This window comes from Grampus griseus (assembly GCF_964374135.1).
Source record: "Grampus griseus genome assembly, chromosome: 19".
Taxonomy (NCBI): domain Eukaryota; kingdom Metazoa; phylum Chordata; class Mammalia; order Artiodactyla; family Delphinidae; genus Grampus; species Grampus griseus.
Window position 1 is genome coordinate 6,631,044 of NC_139013.1, and position 26,607 is coordinate 6,657,650.

Genomic DNA, 26,607 nt, shown 5'->3' on the forward strand with positions numbered 1-26,607 from the left:
GTGACAGTGGTCATCGGAGATACGAAGGGTGACGGGATCCCTGGGCTACACCCCCACTCTCGAACAGCTCAGAACAAGTAATCAGAAAGACAGACAAGGATAAAGCAGATGTGGCAAGATGGTAATGTTTGAGGACTCTGGGAGAAGGTATGCAGCGATTCTGTGTACGCTAAAACTTTTCTGTAAATCTGAAATTATTCAAAATAAAGAGGTTAGGGACTTCCCTGGTGGTCCAGTGGTTGAGACTTGCGCTCCCAATGCAGGGGGCCCAGGTTCGATCCCTGGTCAGGGAACTAGATCCCACATGCTGCAACTAAAGGTTTGCATGCCGCAACTAAAGACTCCCCATGCCACAACTAAAAGATCCTGCATGCCACAACTAAAAGGATCTCACATGCTGCAACAAAGATCTCACGTGCCGCAACTAAGACCCAGCACAGCCAAATAAGTATTTTTTTTAAAAAAAAAAGAGGTTAAAAAAAATCCCTGAAAACAGAAGGGGGGGTGTTGGTCACTGGCCTGACAGCTTCAAGAAGCCTTACTCTGAAGGACACACAAGAAACAGCTAACAGAGGTGGCCTCCTGGGAGCCCGGGACACTGGAATGATCAAAGACTTTTAGTTCTTTTTGAATTTCATACCCCTTGAAATGTAGTCAAAAAAAAGATCACTGCTGAGAAAAGACTCAGTTTCTGGAATTAGTGAAATTGCAGTGATGAGTCACACCACCTTATGAATATGTTACAAATACTGAACTGTATACTTGACAATGGCGAATTTTACGGTCCATGAATTCTAGTCCCCCAGGGAAAAAAGGTTTTGGTATAGTTTTCGGGGCACGCTGGGGTGTGCAACAAATCTGAATTTTCCTTTCGATCTCCATCAGGATCGTAACTCCTTGTGGAAAGTATCTGTTCCTTATTCACCTTCTAACTGTATCCTCTGTATACAGTAAGCACTCCATAAATGCGTTCACGAATGAACTTCAGCTTGCCACTCTGGGGGGAAGAATTCCTTCCACAGTCCCCACTACTTCTGGGATTCAATCTTATCCCTTATCAAGGTCTTCGGCACCCTGTCCCCGATCCTCCCACCTGCTCCAGCCTCGGGTCCCCTCAGTTACTCCAACCAGCCAGGCCAACCTCTTTAATCCCCGCCAACACCTGACACCCTCTCTTGCCCCCAGGCTTTTGCCCTGGGAGTTCCCTCCCCATTGAGGCGGTCCAGAACCACCTACACCTGCTTAATTCCTGCCTGACCATCAGGGCTCAACCAAGCGCCGCCTCCTCCAGGGGCTGCCCCGCCCCTTCCGAGACCCCGCCCCCACCCCCCTGACCCACAGTCACTACTCCATGCACCTTCCAGCCATCACTCTTCCAGGGGATCAACTTTAATCCACTTGTGTGATTTGATGCTCCCTGGGTCTCAGCGCTCCAGGGGGCAGGGGCTTGTTCTGTCTCGGTCACAGTTCATTTCTCCCAGGTCTGCAGGGGTCTGGCCCGCAGACTCCATCATGTGTTGAATGAATCGATATACGAATGAACAAATGGCCGAGAGTTAACTAGTGGGGGGTACATTACTGAGGCGTGACCTGGGGCAAGCCAGTGGCCTCCTGGGCCTAGGTTTCCCCTGCTGGGCAGTGGGAGGGGCTGGGCGGGGGGGTCAGGGGGCTGGGGTGTCGGGAACAGCCCAGGGTCCCAGAAACGCTGGGAGGTTTTGCGGCAGGGCAGCGAGGTACCTCCCGAAAGATAAATAAATGAGCACATCTCCTGATAGACTCACAAAGGCATCATCACCCCTAACAAACCGGATGATTATTCATTCTTAACATCAGCTCAGACCCGACCCAGACTCGAGCTCCCCCGGTGGCCTTTTACGGTTGGCTTCGGAACCTGCGTGGGTTCCAAGCACCCGGCGAACCTGACGCCTGAGGGGTTGGCAGTCAGCTCTGGCTGCTGACTTCAACCCAGCCGGCAGTAAGCAAGCCCCAACCTGCACGGGCGGAGGCGCGGGGCTGGCGAGGCTACGACGGCCTCACGTGACAGGAGCTCACCTCCCTGCGTGCTAGGCTGCCTGTTCCACCTCCCTGGTGGCATTTACGGCGCCAACGTGGATGGGAAGTGAGGAGGGGCGTGGAGGTCCTGCTTCCACTGGCCCCGAACGCTCTCTGCCCTGGGCTTCCCGTGGGCGACCCAGAGGCGCCCACCTGCCTCTCTGGAAACGGACCACGGGCTGGCTTTGGAGTCAGACCCGGTTTCCACCACCACCTCATCAAAGGCAGTGAGTCCTATAGGGCAGACACCCCACCTCCCTGGACCTCTGTGTCCTTCTTTTTGGCCATGCCATGAGGCTTGTGGGAGCTTAGTTTCCCGACCAGGGATCGAACCCAGGGCCATCCCTAACCTACGAGTCCTAACCACTGGACCGCCAGGGAACTCCCCATCTCTGTCTCCTCTTTCTTCCAAAGGAGAGTCTAGAAAAAAGGTGACTGGCTGGCTCCACTCCTTGGAAGTGAGACACAAAATCACACTGTTATGAGACCCCATCCACCTGCCACACCAGCAAAAGCAAAAAAGCTGACAACAGTGGTTGCTGACAACCACGTCGGGGGAACAGGTGCTCCAGACACAGGGTGGGAGAAACTGGAAACTAGCGCCACCTTCTGGACGGCGGCGAGGTCGATTCAGTACAATTTAAAAAAACAGAGTGGGGTTGGGGGAAGGGAAAGGGGCTGGGGGTTAGAGCTGAAAGCCAAGAAGTCATGAGCCCGTTAACTGCTGGATCTGGTGCCAGGTTCCTGGGGGAGGGGTGGGGGGTTCACAACCCTCTGCTCTCTACTTGCATACCTGTTTGAAAGGTTCCGTAAGACAAAGGTAAAAAGCAAAATTATTCAGCAGTAAAAAGGAAGGAAGCACGGATACATACGACCACATGGATGAAACTTCAAACCATAATGCCGAGGGAAGAAAGCCAGCCACAGAGGATGATATATTGTATGATTCCATCTATATGAAAGGTCCCGGATAAGCAAATCCATAGACACAGGAAGCAGATCTGTGGTTGCCAGGGGCTGGCATTGGAAAACCAGCAGACGACCGCAAAGGGGAACAAGTTATCTTCTTGGGTCACTGAAAATGTTCTAAAATTGATTGTGGGGATGGCTGCACAGCTCTGAAGGTACTAAAAGCCACTGGCTTGTATTTGGCCACGCCACAGGGCCTGCGGGATCTTAGTTCCCCAACCAGGGATCGAACCTGGGCCCTTGACAGTGAAAGTGCGGAGTCCTAACCCCTGGACCGCCAGGGAATTCCCTGACATATAATTTGAATAGGTAAATGTTCTGGTATGTGAATGATATCTCAATAAGGCTGTTAGATTTCCGTGAAAGCTGGATAAAACCAAAAACTGCACCTCTCCTTGGACTCAGTATTTTGTGGCTTAAGAACTGATCCTGCAGTTCTGTTCGCCCACGAGCACAAAGATCTACTTATAAGGATATTCCTGGCACTTTTTGATTCCAACAGCAATAGGAGGCAGTCACCTGAAGGGTGTGTCTGCAAGGGACAGATGGGTTACAAGAATCACAGTTCATCTAAACAGTGAAACCTTCTGCAACCACAAAAAAACCTGAAATTCACCTATACCTACAAAACCAGAATGACTGCCAAACACGCTGTTTGGTGGGAAAAGTAGGGGACAAAGCCCACGCTAGCACGGGGGGCGATGAGCTGAGCGTTCTACCCCAGTGCCGCCCAGGACCCAGGCCAGGGTGCGGGGCGTGATACGCCAGGTGTTTTCATTGTTACTTGGTGCCTCTGAGCGGGTACTGGGAGGAAGGTCAGGGAGGTGGGGCCCATCTGGATCAACCACTGTGCAGGAACTTTTAAATCAGGAGAGAAATACAGTAACATTTTTGGGGGGGGGGTGGGCGGGCAGCATGCAGGATCTCAGTTCTCCCACCAGGGATTGAACCCATGCCCCCTGCAGTGGAAGCGCAGAGTCTTAGCCACTGGACCACCAGAGAAGTCCCAGAAATTCGGTAACATTTTGATCAACATTACAGAAGAACATCAGCCCTGGGGCTGGAGAATAATGTGTGTCTTTTCTTACATGTCTGAAATATTTCTGGCAGGAGATGCAGGAAACTTAACAGTGGAAAACTGGGCTCAGAGGGGCCCAGGGCGACTCGGTTTTCACACGATGACCTTTGATCATATTCAGATTATGTCACTACATGCCGACGGTGCTGCAAAATTTTTGTTTCGGGACTGGAAAAATTGGAGCTGCTACCCGCGCCCACCACACGGCAGGAGGGTTACTTGAGGTGACCTGTGTCAGGAGGGCAGGCGGTACCTGAGGGGCTCAGGCCCCCACTGTGGCCTCCATCTGAATTTGTTTGTCAGTTGCCCAGGGAGGAGCAGGGCAGTTACGCAACCCGTGGTTGGGAAATCTAGCAGGGAGGCCTGGGACCCTGTGTCAATATGCCTGAGGATGCTGGCCTGTTTGCTGCCTGGGTGGACAGTGGCTCCCGAGGCCTTCCGCAGCCCCAGAGACCAGAGGAGAATGAGACTCAGCACCGGACCCGCTCAGAACTGGAAATCAAGGTCTCCACGGGACTGGTGAAAGGAATCACAATTCATCCAGACAATGAAACGCCAGGTAGGCGGAGAAAAGACTGAGATTTCCCCCTCTATGTGCGCATAATGGGTTGAATCGTGTCCCCCTACTCCCTCCAGAAATACATTAAAATCCTAATGCCTGGGACCTCTCAGAATGTGACCTGACTTGGGTACTGGGTCGTTGCAGCTGTAATTATTTAAGTTAAGATGAGATCACATGGGAGTGCGGTGGCCCCTAATCCAAAATGGCGGGTGTCCCATAAAAGGGGAGATTTGCATAAAGATGCTTGGGCAGGGAGGCGGGCGCACCGCATGAAGCTGAAGGCGGAGGTCAGGTGACGTTTCTAACAAGGAAACCACCAGAAGTTAGGGGAGGGGAAGGCAACAGATTCTCCCAGGACCGACCAACCCCACCAACACCTCGATCTCGGACTTCTGGCCTCCAGAACTGGGACATGATCAGTTTCACTTGTTTAAGGCACTCGGTTTATGGTGCTTTGTGATGGCAGCCCTGGCAAACAAATACAGTACTGCAACGGAACTACTGTCAAAATGTACTGTTTGGTGAGAAAGGTGGGGGGCAAAGCAGCAGAACACGGATAATGAGCTGAGTATTTCACCCCAGTGCCCCCGAGCCCAGACCAACCAAGGAAGACCCTGGGCCAGGGGCAGGGTCTTCCCTGCACCCTCGCTTCAGCCTCCTCCTGCCCTCCAGTCCATCCTCCACACGGCCCAGAGCTGCTCCTCCACGCTCCCAGCCCACCCATGGCTCCCCAGTGCCCTCAGGACAAATCCCAGCCCCTCAGGCTGGCATTTGAGACCCCACCTGCCTCTGTGGCTCCATCTCCCCACTCCCCTGGGTCACCCACTAATTGAATCCATTCGAGAAGTTTCAATTCCTCAAACATGCCACACCTTTCCTGCCTCAGGGCTTTTGCACACGCTGTTTCCCCCTGCCTAGACCGCTCTTCGCAGATAGCACCAATGCTCACACCTTCGGCTCTCCAGGCTTTTGCGCAAACATCACCATCTCAGTGTGTCCTTCCCGATCCCCTACTAAAAGCTTCCTCCTTCCTCCGTTCCCTGTTTTAGTTTTCAAACCAAGCAATGAATGGCCAGGTGTCCACCCCCATCCTTCATGGGGGGCTCTGGGCTCATGGCTCACTCACAGGTGATTTCCTCGTGGGTGAATCCCAGGACCCGCAGGGACTCCAGTGTCTCCTGGAAGAGCTCACGCTCCTGGCCCGGAGAGGATGATGGCCCGTTGGTCAGGAAGCGGTAGTGGGAGAACGGCTCGAGGAGGAGGTCGGCTGTAGGAATAACGGGGGGAGGCCAAGGTCAAGAATGAGCTGTAGAGTCAGACTCAAGTCCCGGCTTCCTCAATAGCCACCCCAGGAAGAGCATCACTTCCCCACTAGGAACCTCGGTCTCCTCCTCTGTCAAACGAGTGGGGATCCATTCTTCAAGGGTTTGGTGGGAAGGGCCAGGCGTGAAGTGGGTACTTAGCACATATTAGACCTTTCCTCTTCCCTCCTTCCATAATGATCCTCAAGTCGCAGAGTTGCCCAGAGAAGGCAGGAGCCGCCCACTGGCAGAAGCAACAGGGCTGCGGGTGCCTGAGTTAGCAGAAGCCATGGGACAGGAGGGGTCGATGGCACAGGGTTCGGAAGCCACCGTAAGCAGGAGGCTGGGTGCGGAGGGGCCAGGAGGCGGCCCAAGCTACGGGGTGGAAGAAGCCAGAATGACAGGGAGCCACAGGGCAGCGGGGCCACTGTAGACGAGACAGCCTTGGGGCGTTTCCACAGCCAGAGGGCTGGAGGAGCGCAGAGCAGGAGACAGAAGGAGTCTCAGGCAGGAGCCATGAGGCAGCAGGAGCCTACAAGCCACGCAAACCACGATCTTCGGGAACCACGAGATGGCAAAGCTGGAGTTGTTACAGCACCCGCTGGAGTAGGCAGAGCCCCGGAGTTTCAGGAGAGAAGTGAGTGTGGGCAGGAGACACGTGGCCACGTAGCTGGCATGAGCAAGACCCGGGAGACAGCGGGAACCAGAGGGCAGCAGAGTCTGGGGGTGGCAGGAGTCGAGAGGCGGCAGAAACCAGGGGCGGTGGGATCCGGGAGGCGAGAGAATCCACCACCCAGCAGGAGCCTGACACAAAGCAGGTGCTTGACAAAGGTTAGTGCCTCCCATGTCCTCCGCCCCAGGGGGTCCACACGCGGCTACCACCCAGACCCCGGGGAGGGGTGGGGAGCCACTGGACACTAACCCTTGAGCTGCTCCCCGGCGCCTCCCAGCAGCTGGTAGAAGATGTGGAAGCTGCATTCGTCCTTGGCCTGGCGGATGGCCCTCGACTTCTCCAGCAGGTCTGGGCGGGGGGTGAGTTAAGGTACTCCATGGAGGGGAACCCCCTGCTATCCCGTGGAACAGTGGAGTCACTCATAGCCCCGGCCGGCGACCTGGTCGCTAACTGGACCAGTGGCTTTGGACATGTGTCACTTAAGCCTCAAGTCTTAGTTTCCTCATCTGTGCAAGGGGCCCGATAATAACACCCGTCCATGAGTCTATGAGGTGCTGTCGGGGTAAATGAGTTATTACGTGTCAAACACTGGAGCTGTGCCTGGTTTTTCGTTACCAAGGATAAGAATACCTCCTGCTGTCATGACCCTCTCAGCCTCAGTTTCCCCGTATGACTACTGGGGCTCTCAGCTTCTCCCTCTGGGAAAGCCACATGGCACGTTTACACACTGAAAATTGGTGAGACGCCTTAAAGGAAAATAAAACATCTGATAATTGGTGTGGCCGTCTGTGTCCTTCACTCAGGGACCTCCGAGCACATATTGTGCACAACTGTCATAATGCAGGACCTGCCTTGGGGAGCCTCGCCCAAGGTGGACTGCAAACCATTGACCCGACACCCTGGGGCGCTAACCTGCTTGGGTGAGACAGGGAGGACCCACGGGAGGAGGTCCCACAGGGCAAGGTGGGCTGAAGGGAGCATGCACGACCTGTGAGACCCTGGGTGATGACAGCCCCGAGCCTCGTTTTCCTCATCTGTGAAATGGGATAACAGCATCTGCCTCACAGGGTTACAGAGACGAGGAACTGAGTTAACATATGGAGAGTTCTCAAGACACTGCTAGGCACGCAGTAAACCCTCAAGAAATGTTGGACATGCTGATGCTGGTGTGAGGGGTCAGGCCAAGCCCGGGATCCATCTGTTTGACCCTGGGGGTGGCACCTGCCCCGCGAACACCAATGACCACAGGCTGGTCATTGGCCCCGAGGCAGAGACAGCCAGGAAGGAGAGCCGTGCCTGGTGGGGGCAGCCCCAACTGGATGGGGAGTGTAGATGGGAGAAAGTTAGCGTTTGGAAGCAGGCAGAGAAGACTCCGGGGTCCGTGGAGGCCTGGGATGGCAGGATGGATGGGGCAGGGAGAGCCGTGAGCTCTAAGAAGTTGTGTGAGCAGGAACCGTGATGCAGAGGGGTGACGGGCCGCAGGAACTGTGGGGATCAGAAGCTGGTGGCGGCAGGGGACATGAGGCCTTGAGCCCAAGGAAGAAGTTACCAGGTGGCAGCAGAGTCCATGGGGCCCAGCTGCTTGACAGCGAGGTCCCTGTTTCCTTACTCCCTAAGCCCTCTTAGGAAAAACCCTTCACCAACACACTGCTTCTCAACCCTCCCCCCAGCCCCCGATTACGGGGGGTGGGGGGAGACAGTGAGCTTAGATACCGAGGGGATGGGGATGTGATTTGTTATGAATATCAATATTAACATTATAAGGACACTGCTAATCTAATCATTCATTCCTAATAATGATAGCTCATTCTTTTTTTTTTTTTTTCCTCCGTGCCACACGGCTTGTGGGATCTTAGTTCCCCGACCAGGCAGGGACGGAACCCGGGCCCTCGGCAGTGAGAGCGCCGGGTCCTAACCACTGGGCCGCCAGGGAGTTCCCAGAGAGCTCATGCTTGAGTGCTTACGATGTGACAGGTGCCACGCTAAGAACCTGCCTCACTTCAGACCCTTCCAGAGTAGGTTCAACGATCCGTCCCCTTCTACAGAGGGGGAAACTGAAGCCCGGAGAGGTCAAATCACGTGCTCAAGAGCCTCAAAGTGTCAGAGCTGGGATTCGAACGCGGGTGGGTGTGATTTCTTTGCTCGTTCTCTTATGCGCTGCACTCCTGGAGCTTCTGGGGTTTATCTTTTAAATTCCTACCGAGCATGTGTGGGAAAGGTTTGACACAGCCGGCCTGAGCCAGCCGGCCTGCAAAGCCCGCCTCTGGCTGGTGTCTGGGAATCTGGATTTCGGGAGGGTTCCCAGCCTTCCTTGGCTGATAGGAGGGGCTCCCTGCACCTAAACTGTTTGTGCAAAACAACATGGTTTCTTCTGAACACCCGCTTTCCTGCAGGGACTCCGGAATTTGGGTACGTGCCAGGGAGAGGGTGCCTATGTGATCAGCCCCCAGTAAAAACCCTGGGCACGGAGTCTCTGATGAGCATGCCTGGTAGAAAACATTTCACACATGTTGGCATACCTGGGAATTAAGCACGTCCCGTGTGACTCCATGGGGCAAGGCCTCTGCCCCCCCACCCATTCAGCCCCACACGCCTTCCCCTTTTGCTGCCTGCGCTCGCGACCTTTCTCTATGGTTAAGTCATAGCCGACCCTCCGCCCCATAGCGAGGCTGGGCTGGCCTTCTCCTAAAAGCTCCGGGAGGCCCTGCCCTCCTCCCTTCATGTGGAGATGCTGCCTCTGCCCCTTCCTGAGGTTCTAGGATCCTTCCCCTTGTGCAGAGGGGGAAATTGAGGCACAGTTTCTGAGCTGCAGGGAGCCAGGTTTCCCGGCGAGTGTGGACGCCTGTTTTCCGTAAGCGGTGAGATCCCAAGAGCCACCCTCCTTGGCTGCCACCCCTCGTCCCCCCACCAGGCACCCCTCCGGGCGGTGAGAGGATACAAGTCTCGATGTTGGCGCCCACGATGTACCCGGCAACGTCGAAGTTGATGCGGATGAATTTGCCCTGCGAGGGAAGCGGGTGGAGGGACTTAGCCAAGGATCCCGTGGGCCTAGAGAGCACCGCCAACCCGCACTCACCCCTCCCAGAGCCAGGGCTGCCTCTTGCTTTCTCCCTCCACTGAACCCCACTCCAATCGTGAGGTTCCAGTTCGGGGGGCAGTTCCTAGGGGAATTCAAGGTCCAGGCCCCTTTGACTTCTTTCTTTGGGACCCAGGTCCCCAGCTCCTTCATCCCTCAGACCTAGGAGCCACGGCCCCCAGGCCCCTCCCCCTTCAACAGACCCATACGTCCTGCCTCCCCTCCACCATCCTCCTAAACTCCCAGCTCCTGTTTCACTGACTCAGGCCCAGGCACCGCCCTCCCCCAGCACTCACAAATCGGGAGGAGTTGTCATTCTTTACTGTCTTGGCGTTGCCAAAGGCCTCCAGGATGGGGTTGGCCTGAAGAAGCTGCCGCTCCAGCTCACCCTGCAGGGGCGCGGGGGAGGACCCGTCAGTGGGGGGAGGGGGTTGGCCCAGCTGTAATGGGGGTGGGTCTGGGTCACAGCTGGCTGAGTGTCTGTGGGGGGGGGGCCTTTGTGTGTCCGGGTGTGTGCCCTCTTTCCCGCATGTGGGTCTTGCCCTTCAGTCTACTGGGAAGGGAACGAGGAAACATCTGAGGAAACATCTCCAGGATACATTGTTAGTGGAAACAAAACAAAACAAAAAGCACGCTGCAGGAAAATGCCTACAGCGTGATCCCATTAATAAAAAATAAACTGAGGGAAAAGCGCACCACAAAACAGGACTCCTATTTCTATAAGGATAGACACGTCAGTAAACATTTAGAGAAAGGCCTGCAAGGATACACACCAAACTGTCAACAGCATAAGACACTCCAAGGAAGGACTGAGAGAAGGAAAGAGGAATTTCACTTTATCTGATTGTTGTTGTTGTTACAGTGAATATGTACTCATGTATCACTTGTAGAATTAAAGAAAAATCTACACCATCCGTGTAAAGTGCTTCGAACTGTTTGGCAGCTTGGTAGTCTCCTCCCCCAGTCAGGCTGATCCATGGGTAGGGATTTTTTATTGATTTATTTTTTTAAGATAGGAACCTTTTTTTGAAATTGAAGTATAGTTGATTTAGAATATTGTGTTAGTTTCAGGTACACAGCAGAATGATATGGCTATACATATATATGTATATACCTATATTCTTCTTTTTCCGATTCTTATCCATTATAGTTCATTACAAGATATTAAATATAGTTCCCTGTTCTATACAGTAAATCCTTGTTGTTTATCTATTTTATACCTGGTAATGTGCATCTCTTCATCCTCTACTCCCAGTTTATCCCTCCCCCCACCCCCATGGGTAGGGATCTTATTCTGAACTTCCCTACAGCCACCTCAGTGGCAGAGCCAGGAACATAGTAGGTGCTCAGTCAACAGCAATCCCCTTCCCCTCTTTCCTAGCCAGGCTCTCAAAGACACCAACTATTTCTTCAAGTGCCCTGTGAGCCCTCAGACACTAGCCTGAGCTGGGTGTACACATCAAGCCTACCGTAACTATCAGTGTGGGTCTGTGGGTTGTGTGAACTCGTGGTGTCTGTGGGCTCTGTCTACATATATTTACCAGATCAACAATAAATGGTAGTTTGGGCCTCTGGGTTGTTTCGCATTGGGATCTGTGGCCAGTCTGCACAGACACAGTAGGGCTAACAGAAACGGCTGTGTGGTTGGGGTCTGCACATGTGCGGCAGGACCACACTAATGGCAGCATGGGCCCTAGGTGTGTGTGTGCAGTAGGGCTGCCATAAGCAACAGTGGGGTGAGGGGGGCCTGTGGCACACAGCAGGGTTGTGTGAAATGACAGCGTGGGGCTGGGCGTGCACAGCACGGGACTGTCATAAGTGGCAATGTGGCTTCCTGGCAGGGGTGCCCACCGGTGTCCGAGGGGGCCTTGTCTGCCAGGAAGACTGTGGTTTGGGGTGACCCAGGTGGTATGAGGGGTGACAGGACTCGAGGCGATTCCCCACTACTCACATAAGACACGGTGTTGGTGGAGGCCTGAGGAAGTCACAGGACACGAGACACGGACCGGGACACGGAGCAGGACACAGCACATGGAACGTGGACAGACACACAGGTGAACTGGTGGTCTCAGGTGGTGGGTGGGGTGAGGCGGAGAGACAAGGGGCTGGGGAAACTGGCCATGTGGAGTGGGGTGGCATCGGGGGGGAGGGTTACCCACAGCACCTGGGGTTTGAATCCAGGCTGGTCCCTCCTGGGTGTGCGGCCTCGGACAACCAATTCACCCCAGCTGTGACTCTTCCCGTCTTTAACGCAGGAAGACCACACCCACCTCACCGGCGTGTTACAGTAATAGAAGCAAAGGGACGGGCACTATATAAATGCTCACTTACAGAGCAAACCTGGGCATTGCCGGAACCTAAACAGGCCTGACGCACAGTGGATGCTCTGGAATGTAAGCACCTACTGTGTGCCAGGTGCTGTTCCAAGGGCCAATGAGGCCAAGGACTGGCCTTCACATTTTTGTGTCTACCCTGCCTCTGCTCCCAGCACTATATCAGGCACACAGTAGGGACGCAGGGGGTATGGGCAGCCAGGAGAAGGCCCACAACTGTGTCCCTCCATGAGGGAGGCAGGGAGTTAGTTATGGGGGGAAGCAGAACCTGAGATGGAGGGGGCCTTGCTGGTGGCAGGGTCCAGAGTATGTCCCAAGGCAGGTCACTTACCGGGACACCCGGCTCCTTCCTGCCCTTTGGCGATGATGCCACATGGGCGAGGTACTGGATGACTTTCTTGGTGTTTTCTGTCTTCCCAGCCCCAGACTCCCCGCTAAGGGGGGGCACAAAGGGAAACAAAAAGTGTCAGCAATGTTCCGAGGTAAGCCCCGCCCATTCCAAGCAGAGCCACTCCCAGCCGGGACCCCGCTTCCTCCAGGAAGTCCTTCAGGATTACTCACGTGCAGAGAATGGATTGATCCTCACGATCTGTAGGGGACAGAGGGGGACGTGTCACCGGGGAGGATTTCTCCAGCGAGACACTGGCCACCCTCTTTTCAAAATCCTTCCGAAGGGCTAAGGAAAAGCTTGGATTTTGACATGTGACCCTCCTGGATTCTAATACCTAATCCTAACTCAACCTCTCATTTGCTGTGTGACCCTGGGAAAGCAGCTACCTCTCTCTGAGCCTGTGTCCTCACCTGTAAAATGGAGACAACAAACTCCAACTGAACAGAATGTGATTCATTCAACAAACTTCAATTTGAGTCCCTACCGTGTGCTGCCTTGTGCTGAGTGTGTGAAATTCAAAGACATGAGAGTGAGATCCTGGGCCCCAGGCTCAGCCTCTAACGGACAACAGGCCACAGAATCATAGTTATGGTGACTGGTGGCCCATTGGTGGGTCATCTGCCCAACCTGAGGGCAGAGAGCACAGCTCAGTCCCCACCATCTCCTCCTGCGCTCGTCCTGGGCTTGACACAACCCTTCAACAAATGCACACTGACCACCTACTAAGTGTCAGACACTGAGGGCAGTGGGAATTTGCAAGGTCCCTGCCCTCATGGAGCATCCGCTTGAGTGGGGGATAAAAGCACATAAACTAGGGGAGTTCCCTGATGGCCTAGTGATTAGGACTCTGGGCTTTCACTGCCGTGGCCTGGGTTCAATCCCTGGTCTGGGAACTGAGATCCCCGCAAGCCATGCAGCACAGCAAAACAAACAAACAAACCAAACAACAACAACCCCCCCTCCCCCGCCATAAACTAAAAATGGAGGTTTGACAGTTGGCAATGTCTGGAGACATTCTTGGTTGTCACAACCTGGGAGGTTTGAGTGGTAAAGCCCAGGGATGCTGCTTAACAGCCCATGATGCACAGGACGACCCCCCACTCCAAAGAATCATCCAGCCCCAATGTCAGCAGAGCCAGGGTTGAGAAGCCCTGGTCTAGAGTCATAAGAAGTGACTGAGGGGAGGGGTCGAGGGCCACAAGGCGTCTCAGAAGAGGTGCTGTTTCAGCTCAGCCCTAAAGGTCGAGGAAGCAGGGAAAGAGCATTCCAGGCAGAGGGCACAACCAGTGCAAAGGCCCTGTGGTGGGACCAAGCTGGAGATGTTTGAGAGACAGCAAGGAGGCCGGTGAGGCTGGGGGAGGGGGCAGAGCTGGAGATGATGCAGAGGGGTTTGGAGACCACGATTAAAGGGTCTGGATGGTTTTTAAGGAGGGCAGGAGGTCTCTGGGTGGTTTTAAGCCAGAGAGAGGGCTGCATTCAATAGGGCCTCAGAGTTAGCAGCCTGGTTTGGGAGCCTATGGACATGGGTTCAAGGCCCAGCCACCTCCCCGCCTTGCTGTGTGACCTTGCGTCAGTCTCTGAGGTCTTCTGTGCCTTACCTTCCCCATCTGAAAAATGGGGCAGAGTGGTTAGGACTTGGTGCTTTCACTGCAGGGGCCCGGGTTTGATCCCTGGTCGGGGAACTAAGATCCCGCGAGCTGCACCGCGTGGCCAGAAAAAAAAAAAGAATCTCGGAGATGAAACATGGGGCTCAAAACAGCCCCTACCTCACAGGGCCATAGTCAGAACTCAGAGAGAATCTTCAATTTTTTTTTAATATACCAGCTAGTATATAATACAGTTTTGTGGCCTGTTTTGTATCCAGGGCTGAACCTGGGATCCAGAACCTTGCTCTCATGTCTTTGAATTTCACATGCTCAGCACAAGGAGGAACAACATGGTAGGGGCTCAAATTGAAGTTTCTTGAATGAATTACATTCTGTTCAGTTGGAGTTTATTGTCTCCATTTTACAGGTCGAGGAAACTGAAGCTTAGGGGGAATTCCCTGGTGGTCCAGTGGTTAGGACTTGGCACTTTCACTGCTGGGGCCCACGTTCAATCCCTGGTCGGGGAGCTAAGATCCTGCAAGCCTCATGGTGTGGCCAAAAAAAAGAAAAAAAGGAAACTGAGGCTCAGAGAGGGACAGCCACTTTCCCAGGATTACACAGCAAGCAAGAGGCTGAGTCGGGGTCAGGTATTAGAATCCAGGAGGGTCACATGTCAAAACTCAACAGTGCCCAGCCCAGGACGAGGACATGATCCACAGTGTGACCTACACGCAAGCTGCAGCTGGGGGTCTTGGGTTCGAATCCTACCTCAGCCACTGACCCACCAGTGGGACGGTGGGCAGTGACTGTGCTGCTCTATGCCTCAGTTTCCCCATCTGGCAACCAGGGATAACGAGCACACCTCCTTCATAGGGTGGCTGTGATGTTAAAGGTGTTCATCCCTGAAAAGTGTTTGACCCAGAGTAGGCACTCACTCTTATTTTCTTGAACATTTATTCCTGTTACATTAACTAGTATAAAAAATATGTAACAAATTAGATTATATAACCAAATAAAATGTTACGTTTGACTAAATACAAATTTATAACGTGACTATAAAAACATTATATATAAATATGTTTGAATGCATAATGCAGGTATTTGCAGGTATTTTATATATATATATATATATATATATATATGCATGTATGCATACATAATAAATATCTAATGAGTTTAGTATGAATACGACATGGGAATTATGGAATTTTGCCTGAACTGATCGACACTGTCATGGGGTGAATGGCAGCCTCTCTGACGAACATCCTTGCACAGTGCTCAGCCTGCCCAGCTGTACACAGCGACCCCATGCTGCCCATTGTCTAAGGGGCAGCCATTCACCCATGACAATGTAGATCATGTCAACAATATAAATGCTGAATGAATGAACAGTCTTAAGAATCACTGTTTCAAGAGGAATTTTTGCAAGAGCTGGCAACAGTGAGGTCCCAGTGAGACTTGTTGAGGGAAGGGGTGAACAGAGAGACAGATAAAAAGGGGCCTGTCTGGTAGGACCCAGAGCCTTGCCCACTCAGCCCTCCACTGGTGTTACCTCCTGCCCCACAGAGAAGCCTCACAGTGTCTGAAACCCTTGACCTGTCATCTGATCCTGACCCCCAGCCCAGTCCCCACTGAAGGGGCACCTCCAGCAGCCCAAGCCCCACACTCACCCTGCAGCATGCTTCGGTAGGCCCCTTCAGTCACCGCGTACACGTGGGGCGGCACTTCGTGGCGCTTTTTGCCCCGGTACATCTCCACAATCGCCTCCGTATAGATGGGAAGCTGCTTGTACGGGTTGATGACCACACAGAAAAGGCCGGAGTAGGTCTGCAGTGGGCAAGAAGGAGAGGGCCTCAGCTAGCTGCCTGCCTGTGGCCCAGAGGGCGGCATGGGGCTGCCGTGTACAGCTGGGCAGGTTGTGCACTGCACAAGGACATCCGGCAAAGGGGCTGCCATTCACATCATGACAATGTAGATTTGAACATTTGTTACAGTTTCAGGCGGATGGTTGAAAAGAAGCTTTCCAAACTGCATAAAGGTGCTGTACAGATGAGGATTCATACACAGAGAGAGAATGTAGGCTCTGGAGCCCTGTCACTGCTTGGACTCGCACATGCGTGAAAGGACCATGTGCAAGTTCATCTGTAGCATCATTTTTAAAACAGCGAAAGACTGGAGACAATCCGGATGCTCGGTCATATAATGGATTCCTATGATGCTTCTGGTGTACTGTATACAGGTAGAGAACTATCTCCAAAACATTATCACAGAAAGGAGACAAGGTAAGAACTGTTTGCACTGAAAGGGGTACAAGAAGAATATTTTTATGAATTTGCTTGAATACACATAGAATATTTCTGGAAGGGTGCTCCCAGTATCTGCAGCAGCTGAAACACAACAAGAGCATGTCTGCAGTTTCTGTTCATAACAGACACACAGGACCTGCTTCCACGACCGTCTTGGTGGTTCCTTCTTATTGGAGGAAATGCTAAACAGGTTCTCAAGGTGAGTGAAAATAAAGATGTGATTTTTTTTTTTTTTTGCATCCAAGTTCATGGACACCCTGAATTTGTCCACACAGCTGTTGGGCCTGAGTGCAGGACCCTGTAACGGTTTAAGAACTGTTCCAGCTCGGACAGAGCCTCGGGTAGACAAGACGCACTTAGGATGGATAGAGGCAGTTAGACAGCTAGAGGGCTAGCTGATCACCTAGCTAACCCAACCCAGAGAGCTAACGAGCTAAGTTAGCTGCACTAAGCTAGCTAATCCAGCAGAGAGTTAGCTGCTTAGGGGCTTAGCTAGTTAACTATGAAACCACTTAGCTACTTAGCCAGCTAGTTAGCTACTTAGCTAGCTAAATGGCTAGCCGGTTACTTGCTGGTTGGTAGCAGAGCTGCTTTAAGCTCCCAGGTGGCTAGAGCTTCTCAGGCAGAGCGAGGGTGTGGCCACCGCAGGCTGCCGGCTCCCAGGTGCCAAGCTCTTAAGGATGGGAGGGCGGGTGGCACAACCGGTTTGCTGGGTGTCTGCCCTCCCTGCCAGCAGCTCCCAGGAGCTCTCGAGGGCAGGGCGGCCGGACCACATTCCCAGGGAGGGTATCTCATGGCTGCTGGCGCCCAGGCCCCCACTCCTGGCTGACAGAGGAGCCTCCCCGACCCGTGCCACTCCCCATCTCAGCCCCCTCCTGCCAACCATACCTCGTGGCCAGGGCGACACCCCAGATGGAACCTGAGCTGGCTGCCAAGGCCAGGGGGCAAAGGGCAGAGGCTGGTGTGCCTAGAGAGGGTCGGGGACACCTGAGTGGCCGGGGCACAGCTGCGGAAAACCTGGCTGGAAGGGTCTGGGGTAGCTGCTCGGGCCCTCAGAGCTCTGAAGGCAGACCCACCGGGTGCAGCTCCCTGCCTCCCCCTCTCCTCAGCCCCGTGGCTCTCCCCACAGTCTCGGTTTTCTCCCTGAGAAACCCTCCCCACCTCATTACAGAGGCTGTGGGGATTAAGGATGATAATGAATAAAAACCAGCCAGCCCAAGGCGGGGCCCCATGAAAGGCACTCCAGCCATGGGTCCCAAGACGCTCACGTTCCCATCCCACCTGAAAGCTAAGAGTTCACTCAGACTCGGATGCCACGTCATCCTGGGTTTCGAGCCCTGTGTGACTTAGCACAAGGGGCTCGCCCTCTCTGAGCCTCAGTTGCCAGTCCTGGTAAGATGGAGCTGTAACCCCCGCCCCCCGCACAGTCTAGAAGGATTCTGAGAGTGGCACGCCACCATGCATCTTCCAGTGCCTCACGGAGCAGAAACATGGCCAGTGTCCAGCAGATGGGTTCCCTTCCTGCCCTGAGCATCCCTGTGAAGGGACCGAGACCTTGAGCCACTCAAGGCCAAACAGCCTATTAGCGACAGAAGCTGGGTTTCTAGAACCCTGGACGCCCCCCACTCCTTGCACTGGGAAGCGCTGTCTTCCCCATCACCAGTTGGCCAGTTAGTATTTATTAAGCAGGGTCCAAGGACGAACAAGGTGGAGTTTGAATCGAATCTTCTAGCTGTGTGGCCTGAGCAAGCACCTTAACTTTTCTGGGTCCCATTTTCTCATCACACAGGGACGGGAACAGCGCTTCCACAGAGGGCTGCTGGGAGCCATCCACAAGTTCCCGTTGCAAGTACAGGGCTCAGCGTGGGCCCTGGAGCCCTGTGCATGCATATTTATTTATTTGTTTGTTTGTGTATTTATTGGCCGCGCGGCATGCGAGGATCTTAGTTCTCCGACCAGGGATCAAAACTGTGCTGCCACTGCAGCCTTAACCACTGGACCTCCAGGGAGCTCCCTGTGTGTGTTTAATATGTTAGCTGTTAGCTACTCCTGAGCTAATGGCTTCTCCTCTCCAAGCCGTGGACAAAGGAAGTGATAACCCCTACCTCACAGCCTTATGTGGAGAGGGGGTCAACAGATCATATTGGAAAGAAGTTTAGAACAGCTCCTGATGGAGAAAGCAGGCCCTCACTAATTGCTAATGATTATTGTTAAGGCCCTATTTGCTTCCTGTCTGGGCTTCTGGAATCTTCTATCTCACTTTCATTTTTCAGGTCCCAATTCTCTGGCTCTTGGGCCATAGCCTTAGCTCAGGCCTTACCATTTTTTCCCCTGAACTTTCCCAATAATCTTCCTAATGCAGTGGATAGGATGTAGGGTCTGGAGTCAGATGGCCTGGGTTCAAATCCCAGTTAAGCTGGTTTATAGCTGGTGGGGCTTTGTCCAAATCCTGGCCCCTCTCTGAGGCTCAGTGTCCCCAGCTGCACAATGGGGATGATAGGAGATACCTTACAAAGTTGCCATGAGGGTTCAGAGTGTTTATTAACAGGAAAAGGGTGGCTCAGTGTTTTGGGTGCCCCTCTGATCCCCTGTCTTTGGTGAGGTCCAGGGGAGTGGCCTGGACAGAGGTCTCTTTCCCAGGACTCGCAAAGGTTAGTGAGGAATCATAAGGGCCCAGTACAGCCTGGAGAAGCTGCCACCTCCATCCAGGGCCAGACAGCCCTCAGTTCAAATCCCACCCCTGCCACCAAAAGCTGAGGGTCCCTGAGCCAGCCACTGTCCCTCTCACAACCTCAGTCTCCTCCCTAAACAGGAATCAGATTTCATAAAAAATATTCTAATCTTGTGCTTGTGAGGTGGATACTGGGGCCAGTTTATTTATCTTTTTGATACATCTCATCATTTATTGAAATATTCTTTTATTACTCTCATTAAAGTTTTGTGGTTCTTAAAAAAATATAAAACCAGCACTTTTCCTTTTAGGGTTTTAGCGAGGTATTCTGTAGTTTTTCTTGTGGGGTCAGTTGAAATGAGTAAGGTAGTGAGACCCCAGCACTCTAAGCCAGTGTTTGGAGCATGACTCTGGGGCCGGCTGCCTGGGTTCAAATCCTTCATGTCCATGTGACCTGGGACCCAAGTCACTTAACATTCCTGAAACATCAGGTGATAAGAACAAGCTCCGCCCCAGAAGTGAGCTGATAACCCACAGGAAGCACTTAGAACAGCACTTGGCACATCACAAGTGCTTGATAAATATTTGCTAGCCAACATGATCATTATTTCTCATTATTATAGTCCACATTCCTTGTCGCTCTCTCTAATCCTGTTTGCCCTGAATAACGCTTTGGCTGTCCCTTAGAACCACCCTGGAAGCTTATTAACAAGACCAGTCACACCCTCAGAGAGCCTGATTTAAATGGGGTGAGGCGGGGCTTGAGTGGCGGTATTTAAAAAACATTCCTAACATGATTCTAACGTGAAGGCAGAGTTAAGAACTGCCGCCCTACTCCACCTGTTTGCTTTTAATGGGAGACGGTGAATGCTTAACAGAGACTAGACCATAGTCAACCTCACTATCATCAATCCCGTCTCAATCCTAAGAGGCATCATGGCAAAGTGGTGGGGTCTGGAGCCAGACTACCCACGTCTGCCAAGTCCAACTGGGTGACCTTGGTCAAGGCACTTGACCTTTCTGTGCCTCAGTTTCTTTATCTGTAAAATGGGGACAAAATGCTTTATAATTGTGCAAATGTACTGAAACAATATATTTTAGAGTACCTAGCACATGCTTAATAAATGTTAGTTTTTACTGTTATTAAATCTCTCTGGGCCTCGGTTTCCTTTTAGGTATAAAACACTCTACTATTTGGAAGACGAAAGGAAACAAATGCACAGAGCCAGGCATGCAGTTCTCCATACTCAGCGGCTCCCATTAATTATCACTACAGATCCATATCCCTTTCTCAAAACCTTTGGATGTGTTCTATTTGGGGATTCAGAATTATTTTAACTTAAGGAAAATAATAAGGAGCATCTACCCTATAATATTACAGGACGCCCCCATGGGGTCTGAGGCACTCTTGATATGCAATAGTTTATCATTTGGCAAGTAAGTGCAGGCAGAGTCATTCGACATGGGATAAAGATTATGAACAGGCTCAGGTTGGTTCAGGTTGCGGTGCTGACACCCAGACCCGCACCCCGGGCAACGCCCTCCCGGGGAAGGAGGCCACTCACATAGATGAGGCCGGAGTAGTATCGCTCGCGGAGGTTGTGCAGCACGGAGGCCTCATTGAGGCAGGTCAGCTCAGCCATGTCCTCGGCCTTGCTGAACTTGGGTGGGTTCATGCGCTGGATCTGGTCCCGCGGCAGCCGCAGCCGCCGCCCACTCTCCGCCAGCTCCACCTCGGCTTCCTCTTCGCCCTCGTCCCGCAGGGCCGCCGCCTCGAAGCCGTGCAACTCCGAAGGCACCCACACCAGGCGCCGTGCCGTCCACTCCACCTGCGGGGACATGGCCGAGCCCCCGGGCACACTCCCCACGCCCGGCCCACGGGGCGCGAACAGGAACGGCTGGGCCGCCTCGGGCACTGGGCCAGGCCTGGGGGGTGCCTTCCGCCCGGGCACCGACACGGTCACTGCTGCCATGGTCTGCAGGGAGAGAGCAGAGGGCGAGGTTCAGGGAAGGGGGGGCTCCATCCCCACCCCAGTCGCCACTGCCTTTCTCCACCAGACCTCGATTTACACGTCTGCAAAATGGATCCACAGATCTTCCTTTACTCATTCCACCCATTCACCTCTCTATCCATTCATTCATTAAATAATTCTGTTTGTGTGTGTGTGGCCACACTACGTGGCTTGTTGGATCTTAGTTCCCTGACGAAGGATTGAACCCTGGCCACAGCAATGAAAGCTCCAAGTCAGAACCACTGGACCCCCAGGGAATCCCTGATTCAATAATTCTTTAATAACAACCTAAATGTTCATCAACAGATGAATGGACAAAGATGTGGTACATATATACAGTGGAATGCTCCTCAGCCATTAAAAAAAGAATGAAATAATGCCATTGGCAGCAACATGGATGGACCTAGAGATTATCATACTAAGTGAAGTAAGTCAGACAAAGACAAATATCATATGATATCACTTCTATGTGGAATCTAAAATATGACACAAACGAACTTATCTACGAAACTGAAACAGATTCGCAGACATAGAGAACAGATTTGTGGTTGCCAAGGGGTGGGGGATGAGGGAGGGAAGGATTGGGAGTTTGGGATTAGCAGATGCCAACTATTATATACAGAATGGATAAACCACAAGGTCCTACTGTATAGCACAGGGACACATATTCAATATCCTGTGATAAACCCTAATGGAAAAGAATATATATATGTATAACTGAGTCACTTTGCTGTACAGCAGAAATTAACACCACATTGTAAACCAACTATACTTCAATAAAATAGATTTTTAAGAATTAATTCTCGGGCTTCCCTGGTGGCACAGTGGTTGAGAGTCCGCCTGCTGATGCAGGGGACACGGGTTCGTGCCCCAGGCCGGGAAGATCCCACATGCCGCGGAGCGGTTGGGCCCGTGAGCCATGGCCGCTGAGCCTGCGCGTCCGGAGCCTGTGCTCTGCAACGGGAGAGGCCACAGCAGTGAGAGGCCCGCGTACCACAAAAAAAAAAAAAAAAAAGAATTAATTCTCTAAGAAGCCAAGCTGTGAGCCAGGCACTATTCAAGGCATCAGCCATATAGCCAAAGACCAGCCAGAAAAAGATCCCTGCCTTCCTAAGGTGTTTACATTCTAGCCCTGCTCTGGCTATTTCGGGAGCCATGGCCCTGTGTGGCTACTGGAAAGTTGAAATGGAGAATCCAAACTGAGGTGGGTTCTGAGCATAAGACATACACCCAGTTTCAAAGACAGTACGACAAAAAGCTCATTCGTGTTTTTTACATTGGATGACATATTGCACTGATAATATTTTGGATGTACTGGGTTAAATAAAATACATCATTAACATTCATGTCACTTGTTCCTTTTTACATTTTTATGTTGAAAGTGGCTAGAAATTTTTAAATTACACGTTTGGCTTGCATTGTGTTTGTATGAGTTCGCACTGCTCTAATCCCAGGAGATGGATTCAAAGATAACTAAGTAAATTATATAGTATGTTAAATGATGATACATGCCAAGTAGAAAAATGAAGCAGGGAACAGGAGATGTTAGGGGTTGAGGGGAGCTGAAGTTTCAATTGGGGTGGCCAGGGAAAGCCTCTTTGATGTGGCATCAGCATAAAGATCTGAGGGAGATGAAGGAAGCAGGCCATGGGAACGTCAGGAGGAAAAGCATTCCAGGCTGGGAGAATAGCCCCGTGCAAAGGCCCTGGGGCAGGTGTGTGCCTGTATGTCTGTGGCATTGTGAGAGGCCAGTGTGGCTGGTGCCAGGTGATCCAGGCAGAGAGGGTGGTAGGTAAGGTAAGATTAGGGACCAAAGGGGTCAGGTTGTGTTGTGATGAGGACCTTGATCTCATAGATGTGAGCCCTAGGAGGGTGTCAATCTGATTTCTGTAACTCAGGTTCCCTGACCACCTCTGGTGTACCCCAGAACAGACCTGAATCTCATCCCTCGGTTAATGGCTTCCTTCCCTGTGACCTGACTTCCTTCTCTTTATAATGGGGAGACTGGCCCCATTCATTCACTTCGGCATTCACTCAACATTCCCTGAGGCTGTTCAAGTACCAGCCTCTGCCAAGAGTGAGTCTGGAGACCCAGAGGTGAGTCAGACAGGGCCCTGCTTGGAGGAGCTCCTGGTCTGGGGCTGATCTAGTCTCGGACAGTTCTAGGCTCAGACAGTCAGAACCCAAGATGAGCTGTGAGCTGATAGCGGAGGCACTGGGGGAGCCAGCCTGTGCTAGACCCCTCCCCACCCTTAAAGGGGCTGCAGACCAGTAGTGAACAGACCACGGCAATTCTACAGCAGTCTAAGCACAGGTCAGGAAAAAAGTCGGCCTCTATTCTCTCCTCAAACGGCCACATCACTGCCTGGCCACCGCCACCCCTGTCACAGGAACCCCCCAGTGTTCTGTCTCTCCCACCTCGGTGCCTCTGCCTCTGCCCTCCAGGCCCCCCCACCTCCGACATATCCCTGCAGAAGTCCCTCCAAACACCCAGCTCCTCTTGGGGCATCCCTAAATCTGGTCCCATCAGGCTCTTGTCTTCCCCTCACCCAGAAACTCAGCTCCAGGCCACATGTCCCTCTTCCCCCCAGACCCTCTCCTCACCACCAGCAGTCCCAGGGCCCCAGCCCACCCCGTGACGTTTGGCCCTGATGCTCTCATTTGGTCCTGATGCTCTCGGGCCTCAAACCCAAGGCCCCTGCACTCCAACAGCAGGCTTCTCCCACCGCTGGATACCATTTCTCCACTTCCCAGGCCCCAAGTTGCCCAGGCTCACCCCAGGCCTCCGGTGCGGCCCTGATCCATTCATAGCCAAGGCCCATCCCTGGGACTTTACCCCCACCCTCACCCCACCCACTTCCTCTCCAGCCTGCGGCCTTTGACCAGGAAGGGTTTGGGAGTTTTTTGCAATCACCCAGCCCTATGCTTCCCCTCCCTAGAGCCAGGAATCTGGGCCCCCAGTCCCTCCTCCCTTGGAGTCCAGGCCCCCAGTCCCCTCCTCCTCCAGACTCAGGAGTCTGGGCCCCCAGCAGGCTACTCATCCAGGAGCCAGGAATCGGAACCTACAGCCCCCTCCTCCCTTGGGCCCATGAGTCCGAGCCCCCTCACCTTACTGCAGGCGGGCTAGAGCTGAAGACGCCTGGGACATCCAGATCCTGAGGGCTGATACAGCTCTGATGAGGTGGGCCTGCCCCTTTGGCAGCCCCACCCTCCTTAGCCTGCAGGAACACCTTTGCCAGGGCTCATTTCTGTCACCAGCGCAGGTGAAAGCACCTACCCTGGGAGGGGCAGAGACTGCCGGGCTGGAAAGGCAAAGGAGCCAGGGATCCGCCCCTGGGGCAGGGGCTGGGGCCCTTGGCACCTGGCCCTCTGACCTCAGTCTAGTGCTAGGATTCAGGGGTCTGCTCTGCCCCCAGACTCGGAAACCTGGGTCCCCAGACCCAGGAGTCCAGGTCCCCAGCCCCTTCCTCCTTCAAGACCCACAAATTCAGGCTCCCAGACACAGAGCCCTGGCACCAGTGCCTTCCTCCCTCCAGACCCAGGAGCCCAGACTCCCAGAGCAGTCCTTAATCAGACCTGGCATTCCTGACCCCCAGCCCCTCTCCTCAGATCTCGGAATCTCAGCACCCAACCCCCATCTCCCTGAGACCCAAGTGCCCGTGTAGCTGTCCCCTCAACCCGCGGATCCTCGGGGCTACCTGGGGGGCGCCGGCTTGGTACAGGAAGCGGGAAGATGGGGAGGAGGCACGGGAACCCAAGTCCTCTTCCGAGCTCTCAGGTGCGGCTACCTCCGCGGTCCAGCGCGGGGCGGGGCCACGTCACGTCACCGGGAGGGAGCCCGGCTCTGATGTCACCCAGCACCTGCCCGGCTTGGGAAGGGGGCGGGTCCTGGAGTTGCAAGGCTCTAGACAGGGGGACGGCGGGAGGCGGGGATAAGCCTGTTGCCAGGTGGGCGGCAGCAGCAGCGCCAGGGGCCCCTCCTTCTTCTGGCGAGCAAAGGTCAAGGACCCGCGTCAGAGGGGGCTGAGGACTCCGGGGGTTCAAATCCCGCTCAAGCTTCCTGGGCATCGGCTTTCCTCTCCGCGAATTGAGGCCAATGAAATGAATAAGCCGATGTGGGAGAAAGTGCCCAGCCCAGCGCTTAAACAAGTAATGCCTCACGACATCATTTAATCTCGCTGAACTTCAGGTTCCCCGACCCTGGAAATGGGACCACACAATCCACAGAAAGCACTAGGAGTAGCAAAGAAGACGACAAAATGTTCTTCTAGGCTCTGGAGCTCCAGTTCATTTCTCTCAGGGGTGAACTGAGGACTAAATAGTGGTAAGCGCACCTACTATGTGCCGGCTGTTTTCCTGCTTTTAGAACAGCTGTCCAAATTCATAGAATGATCTCGAAAAACAGTAAGATAAGGACAGTCAGAATCTCCACTTCTCTGATGGGGAAACTGAGGCATGGAGAGGTGAACGAAGTAAACTGCTCAAGGTCATACGGTCAGTAAAAGGGAGAAATGGGATTCAAGCCCAGACCATTTTCGGTCATTCTAAAGAGGGGATTTGAGAGCAACGTGTCCTCAAAGATGTCAATTTCCTCCTCCCAACTGGTAATTCCCTCAACCTGCTTCCCCATCTATTAGAGACTACAGCCTTCCTTGGGGGACTACTGTGGGATTAAAAAGGTAAAGGAACCCAGCACACAGTTGGTCTCTGAAGTGTTGTTCTCAACCCTGTCCCCCTGCAGTCACCGCCTCTGTCCAGCCTGTTTACCCTCCCTGTAAAATGGGTGCAATATAACCCATCTCGAGTTAATATAATTAAAGGTAATTATTTAGTTATAAAAATAAAAGCACCCAAGTACACCGTGGGGGCTCAAAGATGTCCTTCCCCACCCCTCTGTTCCGCCAGTCATGATGATCCCTGTCTCTGGTCCGCAATTTTTACACGTGAAAATAGAGACACTGTCATCTGGGAGTGGGGGATTGAAGGCAATGACTCAGGTATTAAAGCGTCCAAGGTCCCAAAGCGAGCCTCAGTTTCCCCTTCTGCGGAGTAGGCCTGGGGCTCCGGCGAGGACCCCGACCCGGCCTCGCACATAGTAGGAGCTCGAGTTGGGGGAGTGTAGGCGCCCCGCCCCACCCCCCTCCCTTCGACCCCCGCTGCCGTCCGGCGGCTCGCCCGAGGTGACTGTCCGCGTCACCGCCCCTCCCCCGCAGCTCGCGCCGGCCTCCGGAGCCGCGACCGGAGCCCCGAAGCTCCAGCCTCCCCGGGCCCAGTCCCACTTCGCCGTCTCAGGCGGGCATTTGGCCCCGGGCACTCACCGGCTTCCAGGGCCGTCCAGAGGCTTCGGCCTTGGGAGAAAGAGAGGCGGGCCAGTCAGAAAAGCCCCGCCCACACAAGCGCAAAAGGGGCCAATAGGCGCCCGCTGCGACAAGCTATGGACCCGCCCACGAGGGACGCTCCCGCCAATCAAGAGGAACGGCTGGCGGGCGGGGCCAATCAGAAGTTGCCGGAGTGTGCCAGCCGTGGGAAAAGAACGGCGCCGGAGCGTGGAGCTAGGCGGCGCGGTCATAGGCGGGACCCAAAGTCTGACAGGCAAG

The 26,607-nt window shown here is 53.5% G+C and overlaps 1 protein-coding gene across 3 annotated transcripts in view; it reads right to left on the reverse strand.

The window, feature by feature from the left end:
* MYH14 (myosin heavy chain 14) overlaps positions 1–26,366 on the reverse strand; it is a 91,113-nt gene extending 64,747 nt beyond the window's left edge. The window contains exons 1-10 of one of the 3 annotated variants that reach the window (XM_082676799.1): positions 26,329–26,366; positions 20,564–20,974; positions 15,692–15,848; positions 12,606–12,633; positions 12,376–12,478; positions 11,663–11,686; positions 10,008–10,100; positions 9,574–9,637; positions 6,885–6,983; positions 5,788–5,928 (exon numbers count right to left, since the gene is read on the reverse strand). In XM_082676799.1, coding sequence (XP_082532925.1) covers positions 5,788–5,928; positions 6,885–6,983; positions 9,574–9,637; positions 10,008–10,100; positions 11,663–11,686; positions 12,376–12,478; positions 12,606–12,633; positions 15,692–15,848; positions 20,564–20,971 — 1,117 coding nt within the window. In that variant the 5' untranslated portion in view covers positions 20,972–20,974; positions 26,329–26,366. Of the gene's footprint in view, positions 1–5,787; positions 5,929–6,884; positions 6,984–9,573; positions 9,638–10,007; positions 10,101–11,662; positions 11,687–12,375; positions 12,479–12,605; positions 12,634–15,691; positions 15,849–20,563; positions 20,975–24,708; positions 24,798–26,328 lie in introns of those variants that run through there. The other 2 variants (XM_082676800.1, XM_082676801.1) reach the window with 2 other exon arrangements.
* Positions 26,367–26,607: the final 241 nt, after the last annotated feature.